Source organism: Drosophila innubila, chromosome X (assembly GCF_004354385.1).
Source record: "Drosophila innubila isolate TH190305 chromosome X, UK_Dinn_1.0, whole genome shotgun sequence".
NCBI lineage: Eukaryota > Metazoa > Arthropoda > Insecta > Diptera > Drosophilidae > Drosophila > Drosophila innubila.
This window is the reverse complement of record NC_047626.1, coordinates 28,183,099-28,209,661: the sequence shown is the minus strand read 5'-3', so window position 1 is coordinate 28,209,661 and position 26,563 is coordinate 28,183,099. Positions and strand designations below refer to the sequence as shown.

At 36.7% G+C, this 26,563-nt stretch overlaps 2 protein-coding genes across 2 annotated transcripts; one reads left to right on the top strand and one right to left on the bottom strand.

The window, feature by feature from the left end:
* The first annotated feature begins 344 nt into the window (after positions 1-344).
* On the top strand, positions 345-26,563 carry LOC117793502 (homeobox protein cut). The gene is made up of 6 exons (XM_034633821.1): positions 345-398; positions 24,371-24,626; positions 24,701-25,457; positions 25,524-25,667; positions 25,791-26,000; positions 26,063-26,563. Exons 2-6 carry the CDS (start codon positions 24,624-24,626, stop codon positions 26,239-26,241), a joined length of 1,293 nt encoding a protein of 430 aa, XP_034489712.1. The 5' UTR covers positions 345-398; positions 24,371-24,623; the 3' UTR covers positions 26,242-26,563.
* On the bottom strand, positions 20,643-21,498 carry LOC117793503. Its single transcript, XM_034633823.1, has 2 exons — positions 20,959-21,498; positions 20,643-20,888 (listed from the first exon to the last, which is right to left on the bottom strand). Exons 1-2 carry the CDS (start codon positions 21,431-21,433, stop codon positions 20,839-20,841), a joined length of 525 nt encoding a protein of 174 aa, XP_034489714.1. The 5' UTR covers positions 21,434-21,498; the 3' UTR covers positions 20,643-20,838.

The following is a 26,563-nucleotide window of genomic DNA, read 5'->3' as shown; positions in this document are numbered from 1 at the left end:
ACCGAATTCAAAGTTAGTTTGCTCGTCATCCTTGTCGCGTTCATTAGAAGTTTGCCGTGAGTAATCTAAATTTGGTTGAATTTTGTGAGTTTAACGAATTTCAGATATTTCAAAGTGCTTACACACGTACGAAAGGCGCCTGAGATAAACAAAAACTTTGGCAATTTTTTTTTTCAAGTGTTTGCGTATGTGAGTGGGAGAAGTAAACGTGACTAAAAAGATTCCAGTAGATTTCAGTATCCGCAATGTTGAGCGGCATTTTTGACTTAGTCAACAGACAGCTGATTTATGTACAAGTATAATTGTTATTGTTATTTATAATTACTTTTAGTGCTCCACATAAAGCTGATGGGATTGAAAACTTTGTCGAATTAGTGGCACTGTGCATCAATTTAAAGGTTAGTCCCATGAATTATTATTATTAACACTGGGAAACAAATAAATAAATATGAAAATAATCATAGTAAAATTAATTATAAATAATTTTAAAGAATTCATACCTACATATATCTACTGTACATGACAAGTCGGGATTATGATCAAGTCTTCAGTTTTGAGGTTATCATATATATAACTTTCTCTGCTGAGCGCGCCTGTCATGCATAAATTTAAAAATTTCAAATTTAATCAAGGCAACGTAGAAAAGTTTTTGGTTTTTTAAAACGTCACGTCGCTGCATCATGTCTACGGTGGAAACATCACCGATAACGAAAGTTAATAAAAAATTGTATATCTATTGACAGAAGATAATATAATAAGGTTGTAGGTACTTGTGTATCGAGAAAGGTACATACAACACGTTCGTAAAAATGTATAAATATTTAAGCTCCCCTGGGGCACAATATGAAATAAATATGTATGTACGTACATACATATGTTGGATTGGTAGAAAAACGTTTGGGACTCGTGTTTTGGGGGGCAGCTTTATGGGGCACATTTCGGTTTCGACTCCATGCCAAAAGTTAATTATTTGCAGACTTATTAAATTGAAAAGTTTTATTTTCGGAAGCTGTCAAAACCACAAATCTTCCGAGAGAACCCAAAAAAAAAATTAATGAATGGAAGGAGAAAAAATGAGAAATTGGTAATTAGCTGGGCGTAACAGAAAAAGAATACTAACAAACTGTGCCACAAGTCCCCTTATTAAATTTTAAGCCCATGCACAGTACAGGCAGTACAGAAATAAATATATATATTTTAGGATTAGGGGAACCAAACAGCTATCGTGTTAATTGTCAACAATAACGACTCTAATGTGGAGAAATTCCCAGAGCACTCGCAATTATGAGCTAACAAAGAGCCTGTATTTAAGATAAATATCTCAACAAATTTTTTCGTAGCATGCTTATGGGAGTCGACGCTGAAAATGCCCAAAAATTACACATACGAGTGTTAGTTGAACTTCTCTTCTGTTTATTTAGTTATTTTTTTTTCTTTCATTTTCTTCTTTTCTGCTTTTTCATTTATTTTCACAGTGCAGTTCAGTTGTGCTTGAACTTTGCTTAGCCCCAAAAGGGACGCGACATATTTGTCAAGGTTCTACACTCAGTTCTTTTTGCAGTTGTGTGAGTAAATAAAGAACACACACTGTCCTTGAAAAAAAATAATAATAATAATGGTCCTATGAACTCTTGTTGTTGCATTGATGCAGCAGCAAAGTCCTCGAAAACTCGAGCAATAAACAAACAAGGAGGCGGGGAGACAGGTAGAAGACGCAAACGGAAGCAATTACGAAATAGAAATGGCGGCCGGATATGCAGAAATTTTCATTAGAGGAGAGAGTGTATTTTAGGTGTGTGTAAAGTGAGTGTAAGGTATGTGTAAGGTCAGTGTAGTTAAGAGTTGTTTGGTCAAAGCAATTACTTGACACTCAAATGTCTGTCACATTAATCATGAGGAGCAAAAGAATAGATGGGGGAAAGAGATAAGAAGACCAGGGAGTAAGAGAAATTGAGAGGTAACTAGAGGCATAAGCAGACCGTTGCCAATGACAAATAGGTAGTAACTGGCATTAACTGATCGCCAGTCGTCGGTCGACCGTTGTGTCTGTCTGTCTGTCCGTCTGTCCGTCTGTTTGTCGGTTAAATGAAAGCGGAAAAGGTATCGGAAGTGGCAACGGAAGCATTGGGTAGCCCCAAGGAGATGCCAATCAGTTGTGGGGCAATCGGCTTTAGGCCACTTTTGTTGATTCATTTTGCAATTTGCAAGACATAAGAACATGAAAATGTTTTTTTTTTTTAGCTTCAATATCAACTAGAGAATAAAATGGAGAACAGCTCTTCAGTTTCACCCTGACAACCTTTTTCAATTGTTATTTTTGCTTTCGTTTCTTCTCCTTTCGCTGGCCGCTAAGACTTTGCAGCTTTTGGTATCCTTCGCTTTTCGCGTTGACTTTATGAAACAAAACAAAAACAATTTCCGCTAAATTTACGAATGTATTTTGATTATGAAATGACGCACGTGGCTGGAATGTGGGCGGTGGTTGAATTTTTGGCACCACTCAAAACACTGGGCGTGGTCGCACTTGAAACTTTGCCCGCTTTCTCTGTATTTGTTGTGTTTTTTGTTGTAGTTGTTGTCGTTTTTGCTGCTACGCTTATTAAATTTGTTTGCTCAGTTTCTTTGGGATGCTTGTGGATTGCCGCTCGCATGGCAGGAGAGGATGGGCAAAGTCTCAGGCCTTTTGGGAGTGGGAACTTTTAGCTTGTATCTTGATGTTAAGTATTTGGAGGGGGGAACAGATGCTTTCAACCTTAAACAGTCACTCTGATTTTTGACTCTCTCTTAGTCTTGGGAATTCAATTTGATTTAAACACAGCAGCCGAAGCTGTGATTAAACCTAATTGCATACCAATCGGTTAGCGTCGGCTGTATCCATTACGTTGGGTGTTCGATGAAGACAGAGACAAAACTGGGCCATGTCTCGTTTCTAGGAAATTCAGTTGAGGAACACTGAGTTAAGAAATTAAAAAAATTATTAATTGAAATAATAGTTTTTTTTTTGTACAGTTTGATTGATTGGCTGACTGACAATCTGTTGTATGCATTTTTTCAGAGCTCTAGGCGAAAATAAATCGCCACGAAAACTTTTAACACCCTCAGATAATTGTTAATTGTTAATTATTGGGAAAAGTGGGAAGTTCTTAGAAGAGCACAGGGTATTTCATCGTCGATGCTAATTTTTTGACTCCAAGCGGAAAGAAAAGAAAAAACTTCAAAATGATTTCGTGTTGAAGATATGAAAATGGCACTTAATCTGAATTAAAATCATATTTTATTGTGTTGTGCTGTAAGACCGAATTCTGCAGCAGCGATGCGTCGCTTATAAATGCTGACACACACACACACACATTGGAGACAACTTGCTTGACATTGGGCTGCTTGACAAGCGGGCGAAAATGCAATTTAAATCATAAATATAATTTTCATTTAATGAATTGGATCATGTAGCAAGTTCCTTCAGAGATGCCGCTGTGTGTGTGTACTTGACTGCATAATTTACACTTGCACACATACACACTCATACACACACACAGAGACTCGCTCACATTCTGATGGCGTCTCTGACGTGCAACAAATATTTCACATGAATGACTCAAAGGCAGCAAAGTAGAAAAATCTTCTATAGCACTAGAAACAACAGCAACAACTACAACTAGAACAAATGACTGCAAAACTTTTCACATGAAATACTTTTGCTCTTTTCCTCTATCATTCGCCCGCTCCCTCTCCCTCTCCTCAAAAATCACTTGCTCGCGTCCTTTTGGCATCATCAACTTGATTAAGTGCATAACTTTACATTGATGTTTAGGGCGCGACCTTAGGAAGTTGATATGATTGAATTGAGTATATCTGCTGAATCGTCCTGCGTTTTCGGTTATGTAATACACAAATCGTCAACTGTTGTCCAGCAATCGTCGAGGATATCCCATATCCCCAAACCTATATCCCATCTGTCGTATCCCACATACCTTCCATCTCCCAGACTGTCCAGGTGAGCAGCTGCTCGTGCCAAATGCGACAGCCAGTTACGTATACAAAAGCGCTAAAAACTGCAACACAGTGAGAATCCTATGGGGCGGTGAAGTGTCAAGCGGGGTGGGTGGAAGATTGCAACTGAACATGGCCTTGTGGCACAGCCCTTTCTAGCCACCCTACCTCCTTCCCCTTCCCCCCCCTCCCCACACATGCGCCACAATGTTGCCTGCCATTGTTTGCTCGTCGTTTGGTAAAAGCAACAACAATATAAACAACAATAAAGAACTGCCTTTAGCGAAAAATGCAGCAAAAAACTTGATATGAAAGGCTCAGTCTCGACTGTGAGAGACCCGGTACTTATGCTTCTTATTATAAAACGGTAATTGAAGATCAAATTCCAAATACTTAATAGAAATAATATTTAAAAAAACTACAAATACGAAAACTTTAGAGCCGGGTTTCGAACTCAGGACCGCGAGATCAAGACCCAATTCAAAACTGTTCTGCCATACATAGTATCTTTAGTGTTTATTCTGTCCATCCTATCTGAATGGAACCGTGTGTATGCCGTATCTTAAATCTGTTTCTTCAATTTTACAGCTAATTCATAACGGACGTGATAAAATTATGAAAATAACTCAATTTGCGCTCACACTACAATCGTATTGTCGTCAAATTTTTTGCCTCTAGCTCTTAAAGTTTTTGAGATCTAGGTGTTCAGGCAGACGGACGGACAGGCATACATATATTTTTTATTGGATATGTCTCCTCATACAGCACATTTATTTTTTAGTAAACTTAATAGACCTATTGGACTTGATAGGTACAGGGTTGATAAGCGAAACATACGACAAAAATTTGGCCAAGTGTAATCCAAGTGGCTAACGGAGACCTGACCCTGTACTATTCAGCAACCACGTTTGAAGGCCAGTAGCGAGGATTATATGGAGGAGTTGTGGTTTAGGGAGGGAGGGGTTTAAGAGGAAGTAAAAAAACGGAAGTGGAAGCGGTAGCTAGATTGTCCTGGCCTCTGTTGTTGCAGTGGGTGTGACCAGTTAACAGTTAACAATATTGATTAGTGCTGCGCATGTAATCGATTTAAAGTCCTTGTTTATTTATTGACATCCCACCGTTAGTACGAGTAACTTGATATTCATCAGTGCACTGTGGGCGATATTTCGATTTAGGCGGCATAAACTCTAAATATGAAGCTAGAGACTTGAAATTTTTTGTGTACATTAGCTACACAAAAATATAATTAGTCATTTTTTTTTTGGAAATTGGACCACCTCTCCCCACTCAGCTCTGGGCATAAATTCTGAACCCAAGGTTTGGGTTCGAGCCATGGTTAAATTTCTTCCAAAAAATATTTGTATTGTTAAACATTTTTCTCTACATTTTGAACTAATTAAAATTTTTTTTTTTCAATGAAATAAAATTTTGATGATAATTTAAATTTATTTGAAGACTTAAGTATGACTTATTTTAATCCGAAGTCTCAAATAATTACGTAATATTAGAAAACAATAAAATTTATGTAATTATTTTGTTTTTTCGAACCGAACATTTTATTTTATAAAGCGGTTAGGCTTAGGTTCGGGCTCGAAAAGTAAATAATTTGAAGGGTTCGGTTCATGGTCTGGTTCAGGCTGATTAAGAACCCGAAACGAACCGGCTCTACAAGGTTCGGCTCAAAACCGTTTTGCAGCCTTGATAATTACATTAAAGACTATAGACCATATAAATTTACTTATGACAGCGGATATCCATATCAAACTTATTTAACTTTTAACAGTTTTGCTTATTTATTACAAGCACCTTTTATGAAAATCAGCTGACTTTGCAGAGCTGCCACAAAAAAAGGGTTTCCATTCAACCGAAAAAACAATATTTTTTAATCTAACTGAAGTTTGCTACCATGAAATCTTACACATAGTGCCCATAGTGGTTCAAACCTTTACCGCAAGAGAAAACGTTAATCGGTATTATCCGATTAAAATGGTTAACCGTAACTGAAACTTTGCAAGGGACACGAGAAAGACACACAAATGTAAATACATACATGTAAAAATGTGGATAAAATGTATATTAAATTTCTGGAAAAGCAAGTTGGACAGTCAAATATAAAATTTAATCTTCTTAAGATGTAATATCAATCGCATTAAAAATATCTTTTCAGATTAAAATTTGTTGTTAAATATTTATTGTTTTGTTTTTGCGAAACAGTCAAACGAAACACTATGGCATATTTCAGGAAAGTACGTGGCAAAAAACCAATTTTGAGTTGTTCCGTTTAATAAAAAAACGGATGAGAATTGGTTCTAGTAATTTAAACAGAAAGTATTATATTTTTAGTACAGTTTTTGTGGCTAGTGGAGAATTTCAAAGTAGGGGTAATTTTTGAAAAATTTCTGAACGAGAGAAAATGTGCGTTATAAGTGCAACTATTGATCAGTATATCTTTAAATCGAGGTGAGGTTTGGTATCAAACTTTTTTTTTCTTTAAGCTGACTTGTATTTAAAAGTACGTTTTTTTTTCTATGAACCTATATTTTTGGGGACTTTTTTAACTGTAGGTTGATTTTCAAAACCGAGTCCAGTCGAGTCCACCAAATTTTACTTTTGTTTTTGGTTCTGTGAATATTCAAGAAGAGATTAAAAAAAACCATTTCTATATTTTGTGCCCGATTGCAGATTTTTTACTTTCAGTAACACAACCCACGGTATTTTTCCATTTTACGCCATAGAGATAGTCTATGCTCAGGAGCAAATAATTTGAAACTTTTAAAGGCTTTACTATGGCAGGTTTAACTGAAGTTGATGGGAAAAAACACTAGCTACTGAACTGGGTGAGATATCGGTCTGAAATTTAAAATATAGATTAAGAACACTTCAGTGAAAATTCCAGTCACAAAATAAAAGTAGGAGTGTCATGAGAAAGGGCGCAAATTAACGGTAAAAGGGATTTATTGAAATTGGAAAAAAACGACTTTATAATTTCCTAAAAAAAAACAAAACATAAAATTTTTTTTTTTAATTTGTTATCGCAATTTAAATGTTGAAAAACATAAAATTTTGCGTTTGAAAGTTAATTAACGCCCTTTTGCTTTTTTTTTGGTTCAAATTTTTCTTAAAGTGTTAAGGATATATATTTAAAATCTTAGACCGATATCTCACCGGGTTCAATAGCTACAGATTTTTGCCACCTTATTTCCTGAAATACGCCATAGTGCGAGGGCTTAACAGCACTACACTGCTGCACAAATAAGACTTCCCTAACATGAAATATGTAATTTTTGTTGTAATATGCAAATAAAACGTTTTTGACATTTTAATAATTGCTTACAACGAATCCTGTATTCCTTTGGTTTAATTTCCATATATATTTCCATATGTTTCATTATGATTTTGTCTGAATCATCAAAAATTGTTTACTACGTACCCATAAAATCATTCGACCCCGACGCACAGGACTAACAAGTTTCCAAACAAACCCCATAAATGTTTACTTATAAAAAATCTCATCATCTCTGTAATGTAAAAGACAAACACAGGCAACTGCGATATATTATCTGGTCTTTTTCGAATTCCACTTACGAAATGTGAAACGTCATTCCTCACCCCAAATGTGCTATGCATATTGTTGTGGAGTTTTATTATATACCCATCAATTCGGTACAAAGAAGGGCATTGTAATTCGAAACTTTGAATATTATAAATTTGTGTCTCTGCCCTATAAAGTATATACGAGTATGTTCTTGTATAAATGTACATGCAATACTTTTCACTAACTCGACATGGGCCCAAAGTATCTCGTAGTCGAGCACTCTTAACTACTGCATTTTTGCTTGTTCAGAATGGAATCCAGAGAAGTTCTGTATGATTTTGATCCCACAGAATCGACTAGGCCAAGAAGCCATCAGCGTGAGAGATTGTGTGCTTAAGAATTTGACTGTAAGTTCAACGGTCGATTGTTGTTGAACAACACCACTCACTCATTCGTCGGGGTAATATCTGTCAATGTAACAGGTAATAATACTGCTCCTTCTGACTTTTACACCCCATGGAGGTATTCATCAGTGAGCTAGAAAAGCAAGGGCAAATTAAGTTGTCACCCGTCAGCGAACGATTGGGAAATGCAAATTTCCTGTCTATTCTATACCTGTATCGACTTAACAATACTCTGTATTTTATGTATTTTGAAATTTTAATAACCACAAGTCCTGTTTTTGGTATCGATATCATTCATTCATTCATTCTAACGATGAATATAGATTTACTGTATTACGCATTTTTAAAAAACGTCGTTGGCTGATTTATAACAGGTTATGTCATTCAGCAGGTAAAGATTTCTGATTCTTCACAAGACAAAGCGATTATTTGATTGAAAAAGTTGCCAAATGCGGATACACTAATGCTTATACATACTTTGTTGTAACTTGTGTGGGTTTTTGGTAAGGGTATAAGCTCAATTGGAACTTGGAGGGGCGTGTTTAAACGAATGCACTTTGGGCTTTTGAGATTTGCATGCATAAGAAATGATTGACATTGGCGGGGATTTGAAAAAGGGAAGCGAAAATATGGTTAACTTCAACAACTGAGTGCTCTGAAAGTAATTTCAGCTTTTGTTGCCACCCTCTAAGCCCGTATTCCCAGTTAGTCAGTCAGTCAGTTAATTGAATTTGTTTTTTATCATAATGTTCGGAAAGTTAAAACTGTTACTTTTTGTAGTCTAGTTCGCAAGCGGCTCATTGCTTTTAAAAATTTGAATTCCCACAAGTTTGTAGTGTGTGGCGTGGAGAATTCAGTCCAAATTACACAACAAACAAACATATTTTAGGCTAAAAGAAAACAAAGCAAATTTCACAGGACTTCCTACAGGGCAACAGAGAGGCAAAGACAGTGACTGAAAGAGAATGAGAGAGGGATAGAGAGGGACATAGATAAAAATAGAAACAGAAAGGAAATGTGATGGCACATAATGTGGCTTACAGTGTTAAACATGGCGATACGATTAATCAAATGCGTCAACAGATTGCATTGGCCAATGCTCAGCATATGCTCGGAAAAATAACAACGAACTGCTTTAAGAAATGCATCGAAAAGCCGGGAGTATCGCTAACCAGATCCGAGGAGCGTTGCCTGGTTCAGTGCATGGAGCGATTCGTGGACTCACTCAAGGTGGTCTCTCTCACATACAGCAAACGCCTTATAAGGGAGGGTGCAAAGTCTTAACCTCTCTACAAATTCATTATTAGGTATATCCAAAAACTTCAATGGATGTTTGTATACCAATTAGTTCATTCACTAGTTTTTTATTCTTATTGACATACCTATAAAAGGGGATTATTTCCGTATTAAACTCTTATAAAAAGAAAATGTTGCTCAATTCATTAGACATTAAAATAGGGACCCTGGAATACTTGAAGAGCAAAAGATAATAATCTTGAAATCAAACCTAAAGAAATATCGGTTCCGGGATCGGTTAAAGTTTGTTTGTTGGTCAAACCTTTGAATCCAACAACTTTACAAGTCAAAACTTGTATCCAATATGGAGTCTTTGCAATAAAATAGAATGCAAAATCCAGAGGGCAAAATTTCAGTATTAAGATTCCAAACCATGATCAAAATGAGGTTAAAGTTTGAAGTTGGTGGAACCCTTGACCTGGCAGCTTAACAATTCAAAATTTGTGTACAATTTGGCATGACTTTTTACAAAAAAATTAAACGTCTCAGAATCAAATTTAAAATTTTGTTTAATACTAATTACGATATAAGGAGTCGCTTAAAAGTGATAACTTTTGATTTCAAATTTTTAAAATTCCCAAATTCGAAGATCTAGACGGAAAACTTTTTTTTTTACCGAAATAAATTAATTTTGAATGCAGAATGAATTTAGAGCCAAACCAACTTTACAATTTAAAATTGTGGTCCAATTTTAATGATTTGTAAATTTTCACGTTATGAAAATAAAAAAATAATTTTTAAAAAATGTTTCGGGATTCAGTTTTTGAAAAGTATTTTTCTCGTTCACGGTTTTGGTACTTAAAAAATAAAACGGATAATTTCGGTTAACGGTTCCAGTACCGGTTCCGGTATATTCCCTGAGTTTAACTTAAAAGTGTTTTTAAAATCCATTCTATATTGGCTCTAATGAATTTTGAGGACTGGTTCATTATAACTACGTATTTGCTCATTTAAAGATTGGAACCAATTGTAAAATTGTTCCCGATAAAATTCAGAATAAAATTTATTGCAGTTGTTCTAGATAAAAGTTCTTCGTTCAGTCTTTTCGTAGCTGGTTCGAAAGGTTGATACAAGGCTCGTTAACAATAAATTCAAAACTATTCATTCTCTAGATAGATATTTTCTTTTGCAGTTAAACAACGTCAAGTGGCAGTAAGTTAAGAAGTAAGCTAACAAGTAGCACTTCTCCTGTTTGATCTCAATGCGATTGTCTTGGGTCTCGTCCAACAAGTGCACATAAATGTCAACATCAAAATAAGCCACTCATGAGCATTTGCAAAACTTCATGTGCGAATATTCATTCTGTTTCTGCTGGTTTTTGCGATGGGACGCGACAAATCCACTTGCCAAAAGCCTGTCAGCTTGTAAGTGTAATAAAAAAAAAACCAACGAAAACGGAGACTTGAGCAGGAAAAGGAAGGAAGAAGACTAAAAAGGACGTATTCCTTGTCCTGCCTTTAAATGTGTGCGCAACAAATAACGAGCCGAGAATAAAACGCATACAAATAAGGCGATGAATACGTAAAATAGATGAGGCGCGGAAAATGCAAATCCAGAGATGTCTCTTTCTGTTTCTGTATGTGTGGGTATGTGTGTTTGACTGAGTGTCTGTGCATATGTGTGAATGTGCTTAAAGGGAAAAGAAGAGACAGCAAGCCGCTGTCGGTTACACTGTGACGTCAACAAAAAAAAAAAGGCTTAAAGGCAGCACACTTCTACCATAAAGGGACAGCAAGCACAAATTGTAACATTTACACACACACTTATGCATACAAAGCCATATGTATATAGAATATATAGTATTTGTGTGTAAGTTCTAACATATGTAAAGTCAGCTCCGAAAGAGAGACAAAGTTTTGATGGGTTCCCTTTACTGTAGACCGCATAGCATAATGCGGCATAGGGAATACCCTGTGTACCCTCAAATTAGCTTCTGTTTAGTCTTTATCAAGATCGCTCGTTAATTTAATTTTAATCTATTCTATAAAACTTGTAGAGTTAAGTAATTTACAGTAGTACCCTTCATATATACAAGTACACGCTGTAAATAATAAATTGATAGATAAATTTTATTTAAAACAAACTCATATCAGTTTAATTCAATAGCGAGAACACTTCTTGATTTAAGATTTTAAAAAAAGGAGACCTTTTTTATTTAACTGTGGAATACATTATAATTTTCTGAATTTTAAATAAAATCGGCATTTTAAAACTTATTTAAAGATTTGCCTGTCTTCAGCTGTTTAAGGGTATTTAGATGTCAAGCATATCTCTCGCAGGGCTGAAAAAGTTTTTTTTTTAGTTTTTTTTTTTTTTAGTTTTCATTTGCAGCCTGTCGTTGTTGTTGTGTGTGTGTTCCGTGTGTGTTCAGCGTGCGTATTAATGTTCTGGCTCGTTTCTGACTACACTGTAAGCCCCCATCGAGAGCTCTTTCACATAATTTGCCATTTGTTGGCACCATTTAGTTAACTTTAAGTGTAATTTATTATAAATTAATGCCAGCCGCTTAGCTGCTAAAAAGAGAAAGGAGAATTCTCCGACTGTACATTAACTTTTTGTAGTAAGTGTAAACTGCTGTAATTGCTGAGTGCTGAAATTGAGTGGGTTGAATACTTGGGGAATAAAGAAAGTATAAAGTATTAAAAATGTATTTAAAATGATCATAATTTTATTTTTAGCATTTCCACTGCCCTTCCCTTAATTTTTAATTAATCTCAACGTTCTCCTAATGTCTTTGTTTCTGTTTTTATTCCCTTTGCGGGTATATTAAGTTTGTGCAAATTATGTAACAGGCAGAAGTAGGCGTGGCAAACCCCATAAAGTATATATATTCTTGATCAGCATCATCCGCCGAGTCAATATAGCCATGTCCGACTGTCCGTTTGAACGAAAAGATCTCAGAGATGATAAGAGCTAGAATTAACGAATTTGGAATGTAGACTTCTTGTAATGTCAGGCAGATTAAGTTTATTTTCAAATTTTACCACGCCCTTTCTGGGCGGCGTTATTCGAATGAACCTATCACTATAAGAGATAAAAACTTTAAATTTGGTATGTAGGCGCTGGATAGCACACGTAGATCAAGTATGTTATAATTTTTGGTTCGGACCACTAAAGCATATAGCTGCCACAGGAACGATTAGTCTCAAGTTATAGTACTAAAACTTTCTTGTTTTTTTTTTTTTAGATATCTCAACAAGTCTGGCAAAATATGCATGTATGTTGGTCCTATACATCCTTACAAAATTTGTTTAAAATTGATCACTATATCATATAGCTTTCATGGGAAAAATCAGTCGAAAATGTAATACAGAGTTCTGCAAGGGCATAAAATCTGCCTAAGTACAGGGTATCTTACGTTCGAGTGCGCTCCACTGATCCGCTTGTTTTATTTAGTTTTCTGGCTGCTCTGTTAAAGTTTAAAACGAATTGTGAGAGTGATGGTCAGTTTAAAGAAGGACTGTAGGCACTTATTTGAATGGGTTGATAGACACAGCTGTCCGTCATAAGAAAAACCTTCCACCATGCAACGAGGGGGAATTAAAATTAGACCAACTTGATCCAGTTTTTACAACAGAAAAGCCCAGAAGTAAATGTATTACGTGGGAGTCAAACAAGGGACATTCCATGGCAATGTAAGGGAACAGCCAATTAAGCCACTGTCAAATAGTCAAGATGAAGAACTGACAAATTAAGGAGCTGATGTCTTTCTGCCTTTCTATCCACTGACCATGGTCAAGGGGGTGCCACCACAGCATCTTTTGAAGCTTGTCTCGTCTTTCTTAGCGATAACATTCAAGATGTCAACCTGTTTCTTTATTGCAATTGGTTGTGAGTTTCACTGATACTTTTAATTGCTTAAATTATTTCCCAATTGCCCTAACGACTTTTTTCCTTTTAAGCGCATTGTCGGTTTGGAACTACTGTAATTTCATTTAAAATTCCTTTCCACACCCACAAAACTTTTACGACTCACAAAAGAACAAACAGACATTTATAATTGTTACATATTTATAATTGATGGCATTAAATGAAGTGGAAATAAATATGCCACTTCCATTTCAAACTAATAAATTTTATTCAATTGTCCTTTATTAGATTATTTACAATTGCTCTCAAAATTGTGAAAATGGAAAAATATCTGTAAAACGCTATTAAATCAAAAAAAAAAAATGCCTCTCACTTTATTTAATCTGTACATTTTTATTGATTTATTCTCTTTGTTAGGCTATTTTCATTTTAAAACAAATCAAAGTTTCTATTGAGTACAGATATGCAGACTCGCTTCATAGTTTCCAAAAACTAGTATTTATTTTTTTAGTTCGTTTTTTAATAAAATAAAACTGTAATATAAGACTGTCCATTAATAGTTTCAATTTATATGGCTTTCTTTTGTCGAAGATTATTTTTAACAATGTTCCGATTTACAAAATCAAACTTAAAGTGTTGTTTTATACATATTGCAGTAAAGGGAAATTACTTAAATTTGAATGCAGAATTTAAAAACTAATCTATGATCAAAATGACATTTTTCTTTAAATTCGGTCCAGTTTTGACAAAGTTATGAAATTTTGAACTTGATCAAACAAATGATCTAGCAACTTAAAAAGTAAACATTTTTTTTATTTTCCATATAGAGATAAATTATACAAGCCTGTTCCGGTTCCCTTCCTATTTTATAGGATTTCAAAAAAAGGCCTTTTATCACGTTACATTTTGGCTAAGTGTTTAAAAATTAGTATTTTTTCACTTAATCAGACTAAAATTCAACAACTTCAAGAGAATTCAATACGCAAAATGTTATAAATAATTTCGAAAATAAAAATCGGAAAAGGCCCGATGTACATACAGAAAAAAACAATTTTTTTTGGATAGTGTACCAAAACCGTATCGGTAAAAGCGTTTCGGTATTCCGTTCTTAGAATTTACTTTGGTTATGGTACTGGTAAAAAAAAATGAAACGGTTATTTTTAACCAACGGTTCCGGTACCGGTTTCGGTATTATTCCCTGACGCTAAAAATTTTGACGACCTTTGAAATCTTCTGAGAGATCAGCGCAGGCGTCGAATCGTTTGTTGACGTCGTTTTAGTCTATTGTATTATATTTTTTTCAGTTATTCTCGCATTGCGTTAAATTGTGCTCTTTGTAGTGAAGTTGTAATATTATTTTTTTGTTTGTTATACTTTGAGTTTTTGTCGAATGTATTACCAAAATTAATGTGTTTTCTTGTAGATATTTCTGTTTAATATTTCGATTATTAGTTTAAAATTTGCTGTAGTACTATCAAAATTTCAAGTGTAATTATGTCCAAAGTAAATGGCGAGACAAGTGCAATTCCACGTTCCAGCAATGTGCGTAAGCTGATTCAGATGTTTGAACAGCTGACAATATGTGGTGAAGAGACAGTCGTGCCTTCTACAGTTGAAGCTGAGAAAGTGGTTACCAAATTGACCGAGCAGGTGGAAAAACCAGTTAAGAAGGTTGCCAAGGCTCTCACATTGTTAATCAACGGACGTCGTGTGGCTCAAACTATCACATATAAATGACAGACTTCTAAGCAGGCGATGGAAGTCGAATAAGCCTGGAATTCACAATAGAAGCCAGAAATGTTAGAAATGCATATCAGAAAATCTGTAGCTGTTCCACCATCAATAAATGGGAAAGGCCTTGTTCTTGCCATAACATTCTCTTTAAATTGACTCTGCCAATTTGTGCATCCCTTTGATACTGAGAATAACTTGCAACTTGGCTGCCACGTCAAGGGTCCTTCCCAAACAGTTGACGAAAGAATTGCGTTGCAATTGCAACAGAATGCTACTGCTGATTGCAACTTCAACTCGTTCGCAAAGTACTGCTCTCACATTCTTGGTCAGAAGTTGTCAAACTTTTCCTACTGGCTAATTGGAAATTCCGTTGGGCTTAAAGCTTGTCCCGATATGTGCACTAACCGCCCATCACATATCTTCTCTCTTGCCATTTCTTTGAAATGTCTTTTGAATAAGCTATTCCTTCAGATAATATTGCAAATTCAGATGCAAACCACAAATTTGTTTATATGATGACAATCATAGTTGTCCTTAAATTCGCACATGCACACTGAAATTTGCCACTAAAGTATTAGCACATTAAATATCAATTGAAATTTCAATAATTGACCAATTACTCCCGTTCCGCTGCCGTTTTCACCCATCGTTGTATAAGTCTGTCATCGAGTAGGCCTATGTATGTCACAAACAGACAAACGCAGTGCAGTTGCATTTACTGTAAATTAACTGCATGAAAGACATTGAAACGAATATCATATCCTTGAACACACACACACACACGACTTCACACGTATGCGCATTCGCACTCGTATTCGATTACAATTACACTAGGCAACAGCCCAAATCTGAACTGAGCCAAACCGACTTTTTTGGATAGATATGGGGCCCCAAACGACGAAAAACATTTTTTTTCCATGCCAGAGTTTTTTTTTTTTTTAGAATTTTTTAAAATTTGGCTTCTATTTTCTTGCCATCTTTTAGAGGCGCGCCCACTTTTGTCATTATTACTTGAGAATGCCGAAACCAAATTTTAAAGTAAAAAAAAACTAAAAAAAACAAAATAAAATTAATTATTCTCGAGCATTCTCGACTGTCGGAGACCCCGTACTTACTATGGATAAAGCTAAGACTGCTATAATTTCAAAAATATTCTGCTCACTTGACGCCCTTCCAGAGCGCTGTATTACATTTTCGACCCCTTGTTTCAATGGCAGCTATATGAAATAGTAAACCGATTTGAACTGGTAAGGATGTATAAAACCAACTTAAATGCATATTCTATAAATTTGGTTATGATATCTCATAAAACAAAAAAGTCTTGATTTTCGCCCGATCGGTTCTATGATAGCTATATGATATAGGGGTCCGATTCGAATCAACTTTGGTCAGGATATAAAAAGCCAAGTTATATGCATATTTTATCAGTTTGGTTAAGATATCTCAAAAAACAGAAAAGTTTTTCATACTAAAACTTGATTTCCGATCCAAAAAATAAACAAACTTGATCTGGCTGCACCATAGAGGAATCTACGTACCACGTTTGGTGTCACTAGCTTTAAAATTGCTCTTATAATTTGGATAAGAAAAAATTCTATGTCGATTTTTAGGCGGTAAAGGGGGCGTGGTGAAATTCTGAAACAAATTTGATCTGCTTGCAATATAGAGAAACCTACATACCAAGTTTGGTGTCTCTAGCTCCTATAGTCTCTGGGATCTAGGTGTTTTTACAGACGGACGAACAGACAGACAGACAGACAGACAGACCGACGGACATTGTTATATCGACTCGGCTATTAATGCTGATCAAGAATATACATACTTTATAGGATCTGCCACGCCTCCTTCTGCCTGGTAAGCACATATTCCTTAAAACAAACTTAATATACCCCTTTACTATTTTTAAGTACGGGGTCTAAAAATGTTTTCTGTAGTATGGATCGCCATATCTATCCAAAAAAGTGGGTTTGGTTCAGTTCAGAAGAAAACAGTCCAAATTTGTTGCCTAGTGTTATCATATATACTTTTTCTATTACGTGGGCAACGATGATATGATATTGTATACTCTTTAAATTAGACTAAAAGAGTATATTAAGATTTTAGAAATATGTGCCACAAAGGATAGCTCTCAAATCTCTAAAATACTTATAATTAAAAAAGATAATACTTATAATACTTATAATTTAACCAAAGCTACGATATATGTGTAAATATAATACATCTACCAAAAACTATAAAACTTGTGTGTTAAATATATGTTAATATATTGTATTGTAAATAGCGATTCGATTCTAATGAACAAACCCAGTTATTTTTCAAAGTGAGGTTCTATATGTGAAAAGTACTCTACCTAGAGAGTCAATGATCTGATGAATACCTTAAAAAATCAAGCAATCTTAAAAATATCTTTAATACAGATTTAATTTGAAAGTGAAAGTACCCTAGATTAGCTCGCCGAATATATCATAGTTGTGCATTTTTATTGCATTAGATAAATTAATATCGTAGTTTATTAAAATGTTCTTAAGTTTTTCTTGAGTCCTTGACTATGCTGCTGCAATCCACCCATTAAACTTTTCGCTGTTCCCAGAAAAGGAGTGAGCGAGAGGGAGGAGAAAAGAGAAAGAAAGAGGGTGAGACACATACTAACACACACATAAGCATGGACACTGTTTTATTTGCTTGGCTTTGTTTTGTGTTTCGCTAGAGTTGTTAAAATTTTATGCTCCAAAATTTACGTGTTGCTCACTGAAAATGGGCGTATGGGAGTGTGCCCCCAAAAAGTTGTGGCACACACATTTTGTATTTGTATTTGTATTTGTATTTTGTATTCGTATTTGTGTTTTGTTTTGTTTCGGTTTGTTTTTGTGTGATTTATGCGTTGGAAATGCGTAAAGTTTTCTGCGTTCATATTTACATTTTGGTTTTATGCGATTCTTCTTCTTTCCTCTCTACCATCTGTGTCTCTGCCGTTCTCTATGCTTCCTCCATCTTTTCGCTGTGGCTGCAGCTCGCATATTACGCATACGCCAAGTTTGACAGCCATAAGCATGCTATATCGCAAATGGGACCTACAAATGTTGCAACTGCAAAAATTGCTAACTGATTTACTACTTTATGGTTACGCCCAACGCTCAGCGCGCATTGGCCCTGGTCCCGCACCCTTTTCCGCCACCGCCTCTGCTCCGCAGCCCCAACAATTCAAATTAAACAATAAAATTGGAGCCAAAAACAGTTGCGGCTTTTTACTGCTGGGTTTTACGCGGGCTCAAGCGATATTCATGCGGCTCTTTGCCGCATTCAGTGGTCAACCGCATTCGACATGACGGATAAAACAAGGGGCATGTGGCAACAACGTTCATTGTTGCAGGCAACACCCGCTAATTGCACTGCGATTTTTATTTTTGTGGCAACAAAATTAAAGTGATTGCGATAATTTATTGGCAATTGAATCTCATGATGCAAACTTCAATTTTCGAAGATTTCAAGTGATGTGGTCGCATCTGCTGTTTGTGCTGGAGCTGTGGCAAGATCTGGAGCTGAAGCTGAAGCTAAAGCTGCTTGCAACCAGTTCATATCCATGCAAAACTTTGCACATCAACTTCATTTCATTTATCAAACGTTCATCAGTTAAAGTTTACGAGTAGCTTTAGCAGATGTTCCTGCAGTTGCAAACTGGCTTTAACTATCAACTTGCCACTTGCCACTTTGGCACGTGCTACTTGCAGCTTGCAACTTGCAACTTTCAGCTTCAGGCTGCTGCTAATAAACAAATCAACTGCCGCCTGACAAAGTTATGCAAAGCGCATTAAGCGAGGAGCGACTGACAGTGATAAAGGGGGTGGAGGGGGGAGTGGCATGTCAGCGATGTCTTCATCTATTTCATGTCAGTTGGATGACAACTTTTGAGGGGACTGGTGGGGTGGGGAAGGGAAAATGTGCTGCGACAACAGAGTTGAAATTTTTGTTGTTTTTGGCAACGTTGTCATAAAATGTGCTAAAGGTGTGTGGGTGTGAGTGAGTGTGTGAGTGTGTGTGTGTGTGTGTGTGTGTGTGCAAATTGGAACTGCAGGCTAAGTTAAAAGTTATTGCACAGCGTTCACGATGATGATAGTGATGATGATGATGCCGATGTTAATGATAATGATTTAATGGCTGGGAAACATCGCAGTAAATGCAAAGAAGTCCAGAAAGTGTGTTGAGGTTTGATGTCATGGTTTTAACGATTTAATGGTCAAGTAAACGGCCAGAATGATAATTATTTATGTCTGCTGTTTGATAAATCCATCATCATCATTCACATCATCCTGTTTCCTATTTCCTGCATTCTGTATCCGCATTTACATCGACTGAATGCAAGAGAGACAATATTTCTGGGTATGCATGAAATTGCTTGGCAAACGATTTGAGCACGGCAATGCCGCCTGAATATCCATCTGACCTCGCCCTTGATCTCTCCCTCTCTCTCTCTCTCTCTGCCTCTCTTTTGCTCTCACTTTCGCCTTGGCACTTCCTTTTGGCCATTTATTTTGCGGTTTTCCCAGCAATCAACTGGGCCAGCATCAGCATGTGGGCCATGTTCATGTCACATCCTTCCGTTTTTGGGAAGCACGCAGGCATTTTATTGTGCGACCAGCCCTGAGGCTGAAGTCGACCTGCATCTGCATCAGCATCAGCAGATGCTCCGCCACTCGATGATGATGATAATGATGATGATGATGATGATGTCCTGTGGCATCCTTTAGCGAGGTGGCAACAAATGTTTGCAAAATGAAATATGCTGCAAATTGTGCGCACAGCCAATTGAAATGCAATTTAACATTCGTCCCCTCTCCCCCCTCCCAAAAAAAATAAAATTCCAGACGGCCCAAAAGATTGCAAAATCTTTTAAATTCCCCACTCACGCTCTCTCCCTCTTCCTCTTTCATTCTCTATATTCCTATGCTACTTTTCCTTTTGGTTATTTTTTATCTCCCTGGATTGTGATGCAATTCATGCAATGCTTGTTCGATTCATTTTCGTCTATCCATTTGGTATACCTTGTGCATACCTAATTCAATGGGGTATTTGGCTATGAAAGACATCTGCTACTAATAAAGTCAGTATTTACTCTAAGTATGTGCAAAAATTAGTAAATTTTAGCTTATAAAATCAGAGATCAAAAGTCTTTAAGGATGTGTATCAAACAATACTTTTGAATAAAAAGCGCGAAATGTCACTTTCAACTCTGTGAACAACAACCATGTTGAAATTATAGTTTTTATTATTCTAATTACAATAATGTTAAATCAAAAATAATTTCTAGAATTACAATTATTATAATTTATATAATCATCAAGTCTGTTCCGTCTTTTGCCATCGGCATGTTTTATCGAAAGTAAATTTCTTTAGCCTGTTCTAATTTCATTACGACAATGTTTTTGAATTGAAATTATTTTGAGTTGGTAAATATAAGTACTATTAAGTAAGGAGCGATTAAATACTACGCCTAAATGCAATACCAAGAAGTGCATTTTAGTAAATGCTATTTAATTAAGAGTATTTTCCGGACCAAATATAATTATTTACCGTTTTTACAGGTTCAACCAATAAATACTTAGTAATTTTCAATTTTAACTTACGTCTATCACTTATTTTGATTTGATATTTACAAGCTCATAAGATATATCGCTTTATCGATCTCTGTAAATTCTAATGACATTAAAAAATTTGTTTTTCACTGTAGGAGAAGTTTTTGAATTAGGACATGTGCCAGTCGACTAACGGCTTTCAACATTCCATTTATACTCTACTCCTTTTGCTGCTAACATTCCTTATATTTACCTCGTACTGACCTCAACTTTTTTGTCATTTTATTTCGCTACGTTTTCACATTTTTTTGAAAGTATTTTCTCTTTTATTGCTATTTTTTCTTCAACCCCAATTAAGACTATAGATATTTTCAACTAAGTACTTGAATTTTTGTAGATGTACATTGCAATCAGTTGATTAGTTTAGCGGGGAATTTCAGCTGGTTCGTTCCTTGGGGAAATCCATAAAATTGGTTCATCTGAACGATAGACTGTCGATCTACCAAGTGCAACTATTGCTCGACCGCACGAACTGCACATCTTTGTTAACTGCCAAGAGAGAGAAGGAAGTAGTGAGTGATAAGAGCAAGATATAGTGAGAGATTATTTTAATAAATACTCAAACTAAACCCATTGAAGCTAGGTGCGGATTTCATATTTTTTGAACTTAATGAAAGCTCGTCATCGCTTGAGGCTTCTGTTGGTTTGATTTTATGTTCTTGCTCTGATAGCACCTCCATACTCTCGACATAATTGCCAATCTGCAAGACTTCTTCATCATCTAGATTATCACTATAATCAGTCTCGATCTGCTGACGAACATGTCGAAGCATTTTCTCCTTGAGCACGGCCACCCAGCGATCTGTGGCCTGATCCCTTCCAATCGCACCATTGCCAATACGATAGGGAAATATGTTATGCTCAAACTTGGCTATGGTCTGAGCAACCCGACCGGTGATGCCCTTTAAATGCCAATCTTGGGGTGCTCCCGAAATATGAACCTTTCGCATGCTCATGCGCTCGAACTTCTCGACCAGCAATTTAACACTTCGACTTTTGTCCATCTCGTTGAATGATGCCTTTTCCTCAACCATAATCACAAATTAATAAAAGATACAGTATACAAAGTAAAACAACAGAATTGAGAAAAAACACGGAAGCAAAAAAAATATAAATGTGAAAAATATGTAAAAAAAAAAAGGAATCGTTTTGAATTCTTAACAAGTTGCTGACAAATGACAAACAAACAATCAAAGCACTCGAAAGCATTCAGTCTCAGCCTGCTACGCTCTTAGTTTCATTCTCATTCCCAGTATCTTTCTCATTCTCTGACTTATCCTGCCTGCCAACACATCAATCACAATCAGCATGCCAACATTTATGGCTGCTTGTTTGGCTGTCAGTCTTGGCATATTACACATACGCCCTGTTCAACCGTTGACAATCAGAGGAGACTGAGTGTGCGTGTGTGTGTGCGTGTGTGTTTGTTTCGTGTCACGTAGATTAAACACATTAAGAAAGTGTGCCAAGTCATTGTCTAAGCAGCCAAGACTTACAATGTTGCTAAAGATTATCGCCAAAAAACAACTTGTTGGATGACTTGAGAATGCATAGAATGACAAGAGAGATCATCATCATTCCTCTGTTGATTCTTTCCATTTCCATTCACTCCCCCAACAACGAGTCAGCAAGAAATCCACATTCCACTCCAACTATTAGGGCTTGCACTTGAAAGCAACTAACCATGGAGAACGTATAGTCTTAAATCATAATTATAAATACAACTGTATACCTTAATATTAGTTATTTTAATTACCTACAGGAGTATTTAAATAAATTAACAGATACAGTTCGTTTCTTAATTACTTAGCTTTTTTTTATAGAAACAATCATTTAAATTATCCACTGATAAAGTGACTGTGGAGAATAAAATCCAAGCATTTTCAATAAATTCGTCAAGCAAACACTCATTCTGTGATGCTTACAATATTGTTATTTTTTTTAGACCCCGTAGTTAAAAAAAAGTACAGGGGTCAATTAAGTTTGTTTATTTTAATGAATATGTGCGTAACAGGCAGAAGGAGGCGTGGCAGACCCTACAAAGTATATATATTCTTGAGCAGCATCAATAGCCGAGTCGATATAGCAATATCCGTCTGTCCGTCTGTCTGTATGAACACCTAAATCTCAGAGACTGTACACTAATAAGAAAAATGTTCTCAAATCAAGATTTTGGTCTCAGAACTAAGATTTTTGGTCTTAAAAATGCGTCGAAATCATAAAATTCTTAAATTAAGAGAACACATCTTGATTTTAAAAAACATTTTAAATGTGACCAAGTTCTTATTTTAAGAATACATGTTCTTAACATTAAAATCAAAAAATAAAATAAATAAAAATTATTTTTTATACATATAATTTTTTTTTTATTTTTAAATTTAAATTTATTTATATTTTATTCTGTTTTAGTAATTTTATAAATGTTTTTAAAACTTGTTGCGAGTGGGATTCGAACCGCCGCATACTGCTTCACAACTGAAGCGGCCTCTCTAGCCAGACCTCCACGGTGCCACCATTTGTTTAATACGAAATAGTACCTATTTTTACTATTCTAACAATTATTATATTATAATTATATTATATTTTTATTCTTATATTAAGATTTAAACATTTTTAAATTAGTAATCTTAGTTTAAGTAATTTGGTCTTAAAATAATCTAATTTTAAGAACAAAATATTTAAGATGAATGTTCTTGATTTTAGAAGTTGGTATTTTTTGTCAGTGTAAGAGCTAGAGATACCAAACTTGGTATGTAGGTTCCTCTATATTGCAAGCAGATAAAATCGAAAATCAAGTTTTAGTATGAAAAACTTTCTTGTTTTTTGAGATATCGCAAGCAAACTAATCCAATATGTATTAACTTAGTTTTATATATCCTTACCGAAGTTGGTTGAAATCGGTTCACTATATCATATAGCTGTCATAGGACCGATCGAACGAAAATCAAGTCTTAGTATCAAAAACTTTTTTGTTTTATAAGATATCATAACCAAAATTATAGAATATGCATTTAAGTTAGTCTTATACATCCTTACCGAAGTTGGTGCAAATCAGACCAGCATATCATGTAGCTGCCATATTACCCATCGAGCGAAAATCAAGTCTTAGTATGAAAATCTTTTATGTTTTATGAGACATCGTAACCAAACTGATAGACTATGCATTTAAGTTAACTAAATATTTTTTAATTTTTTCCATTCTTAGTTTTTGCCATAAGTACAGGGTCTCTAACAGTCGAGTATGCTCGACTGAAGCACCGGCCCCCTGATTTGTGTAACATTAACTGATAATGATTAAGTAATAAAGTGACCATGGAGGACGTGCACTCAAGAAAAGTATTATAAATAGAAACTTTTGTGAATTTTCAGCAAGTTTTAATTTTAAAGCATTAAAGAAAAATCGAAATAGTTCCATAATAAAAGTTTTTGTTTTTTGATTGTCTGCAATTATTCGTTTGGTAATGAGTTTTAAAAGTGAGCATGGATGTATGAATGGACCCAGGCGAGATGCATTGAACTGTAATATTAGCGGGCCAAAAACTGCAGTTGACAGGCAAGCAGATAACCAATTCATGGCCATATCCTCATTGCATTCATGCCATTCAAAAACTGCCTCCCGAAACGTGTTTCGCATTTATGTGGACGGTCCCAGAATTTGCATGATGACTGGCTGATTAGCTGTCAGATAAATGTATGAGTGTGTGGCTTCTCTCTCTGTGTGTATGTATGTATGTAAGACCGGAATAATCAACCAGATGAGGGCACGTAGGTGAATTTAGCCAGGTACCGAAATTAGAAACGTGCCAATTTGAATGCAAAGTGCGAGATCGATTTAATTCGTGTACATTTGTTGCATCAATTGAACGATGCCAATTGAATTGCATTCAACGAGCGAACAAATTGTTTAATTATCTAAATTCCACCCACTCTCTCTCTCTCTCTCTCTCTCTTCCTTCTCCCTCTCATTACAGTGTACGTATTGTGTGTATGCAAATGCGTCTAATTAGGATATTTGAATGTGCGGCGCAACGTTTGAGCTTGGTTTAAGTCGAGCAATTGTCTAAAGCTGCAGGACCTTCCACAGCGTAGGACGTACGGATAGGGAAGGATTAAAGTTGAATAGCAGTTGCAAGCAAGGCCGCCACATTGGAAGGAAAACGGCTTTTCACGGCAGTTAATAAGTTTTTAACTGGTTCAACCATTGCCCGCGAGCTGAGGCAGCTAATGGTAAGCAGGGATTGAGGGCATGGCAATGGAGAATGTAGAATTACTTTCTGCTCTCTCTCTATTTCCGTTGACAGACTAGAAACACAACGCTGAGCGGTGATGAACCTGACGAGGAGCAGATGACGACGGCGGGCACAGACGATGAGCAGCAGCAGCAGCAGCAGCAGCAACAGCAGTCGGCGGAGGGGGTAGGGTCTGGATCAGGGTCAGGGTTGGGTCAACCACAGCACACAAATGAGCCACAAGCACAGCAACAACAAGCACAACAACGACGTCAAAGACAACGCAAGAAAGTGACAACACAACAACGAAGTCATGCCGCTTCCGATGCGGACACGGACTCCAGCTCCTGTGAAGCGGCAGGCGGTGGTAGAAGCGGGGGCGTGGGCGTGGGCGTGGGCGGATCAACTCGCGTCAGCTACGCTCAGCGTCATCTCAGTGAACAGGTGGTCTATGAGCAGTACAACGATGATGAGGCAGACGATTACGATGAGGACGAGGACGAGGAAGAGGAGGACGACGAGGAGGAGGAGGAGTACGATGAGTACCAACAGTCCATGTTGGTGCGACGTGCACCCGTAAAGGCAGCGCTAAGCGTGCGTAGCTCAGCCGGAGTTACGGCAGCTGCTGCCGGAGTGGGAGTGGGAGCAGGAGCAGAAGCAGGAACAGGAGCTGGAGACAGTGCCAATGACATATTACGCAATAAACGAAAAACGAAAACACGCCAATTCTCGCAACGGGCCAGCTCCTATGCCGTGGACGCTGGCCATGGTGAGACGGATGCGGATTCAATGGACAAGCGTCGTTGCATCTCCAAGGGTCAAATGCGTGGTGAGTTCAACATGAGAATTTGGACTGGACACATTCACATTCACGTTCACATTCCATGACTTGCAGAGTTTCGTGAGGCATTTCGTCTGTTCGACAAGGATGGCGACGGTTGCATAACCAAGGAGGAGCTGGGCACCGTTATGCGCTCCCTCGGGCAATTTGCGCGTGTCGAGGAGCTGCAGGAGATGCTGCAGGAGATCGATGTGGATGGTGCGTGCCACAAAATGCGATTAACTAAAACTCCAACTCCAACACCAATTCCATTCATCCTTCTACATTTCTTTTTCTTCTGTTTCCTTTTTGTTTACTTCACTTTTTGTTGACTTTCCGCAGGCGATGGCAACGTTAGCTTTGAAGAGTTTGTCGACATACTCTCCAATATGACGTACGAGGACAAATCGGGTCTCTCTTCGGCGGATCAGGAGGAGCGCGAATTGCGGGATGCCTTTCGTGTCTTTGACAAGCACAATCGTGGCTATATAACCGCATCCGATTTGCGTGCGGTGCTCCAGTGTCTGGGCGAGGATCTCGACGAAGAGGACAGTAAGTGATCTGTTATCTGTTATATGTAATCGATGTCAGCAATCGATTGATCGTTTTCTTAGTTGAGGACATGATCAAGGAGGTGGATGTGGATGGTGATGGACGCATTGATTTCTATGAGTTTGTCCATGCCCTTGGCGAGCCGGAGGACTCGCAGGAGAACGATGATGAGGAGGAGAATACCACATCGCCGCTGCCGACGCCGACACCGAGGTCCGCAGTCTCCATGAGCTATGAGTGAAGGGGAAGGAGTGATAGAGAGATGTGACAGTTCGATAAATCGATTTATGCAAATATTAATGGCACTTGCAATTTCTTACGATAACCATAACGATAACGATAACGGTAACGATTCCACGTTTATCATACGAACGCACAGCTACACGGATTGCGATTAATAATTAATGATTAATTAACGAAAATTTAACAAATAATTACAATTACTTTATGTGCAACGCGCCACAGCAGATACATACATATTAATAATGAAAATACTATTAATTAATTATAATTCACTTTATATTTATGAATAACACTTAACAGCAATTTCAAACAAAAATCTC

What these genes read in the sequence shown, in the direction of transcription:
- LOC117793503 (XM_034633823.1), bottom strand. Translation starts at nt 21,433, where the DNA reads ATGGTTGAGGAAAAGGCATCATTCAACGAGATGGACAAAAGTCGAAGT. An exon ending in CTTCAATGGGTTTAGTTTGA is followed by an intron (nt 20,889 to 20,958) that starts GTATTTATTAAA and finishes CTCTCTTGGCAG; the next exon opens with TTAACAAAGATGTGCAGTTC.
- LOC117793502 (XM_034633821.1), top strand. An exon ending in GCAGGAGATCGATGTGGATG is followed by an intron (nt 25,668 to 25,790) that starts GTGCGTGCCACA and finishes GACTTTCCGCAG; the next exon opens with GCGATGGCAACGTTAGCTTT. An exon ending in GGATCTCGACGAAGAGGACA is followed by an intron (nt 26,001 to 26,062) that starts GTAAGTGATCTG and finishes TCGTTTTCTTAG; the next exon opens with TTGAGGACATGATCAAGGAG.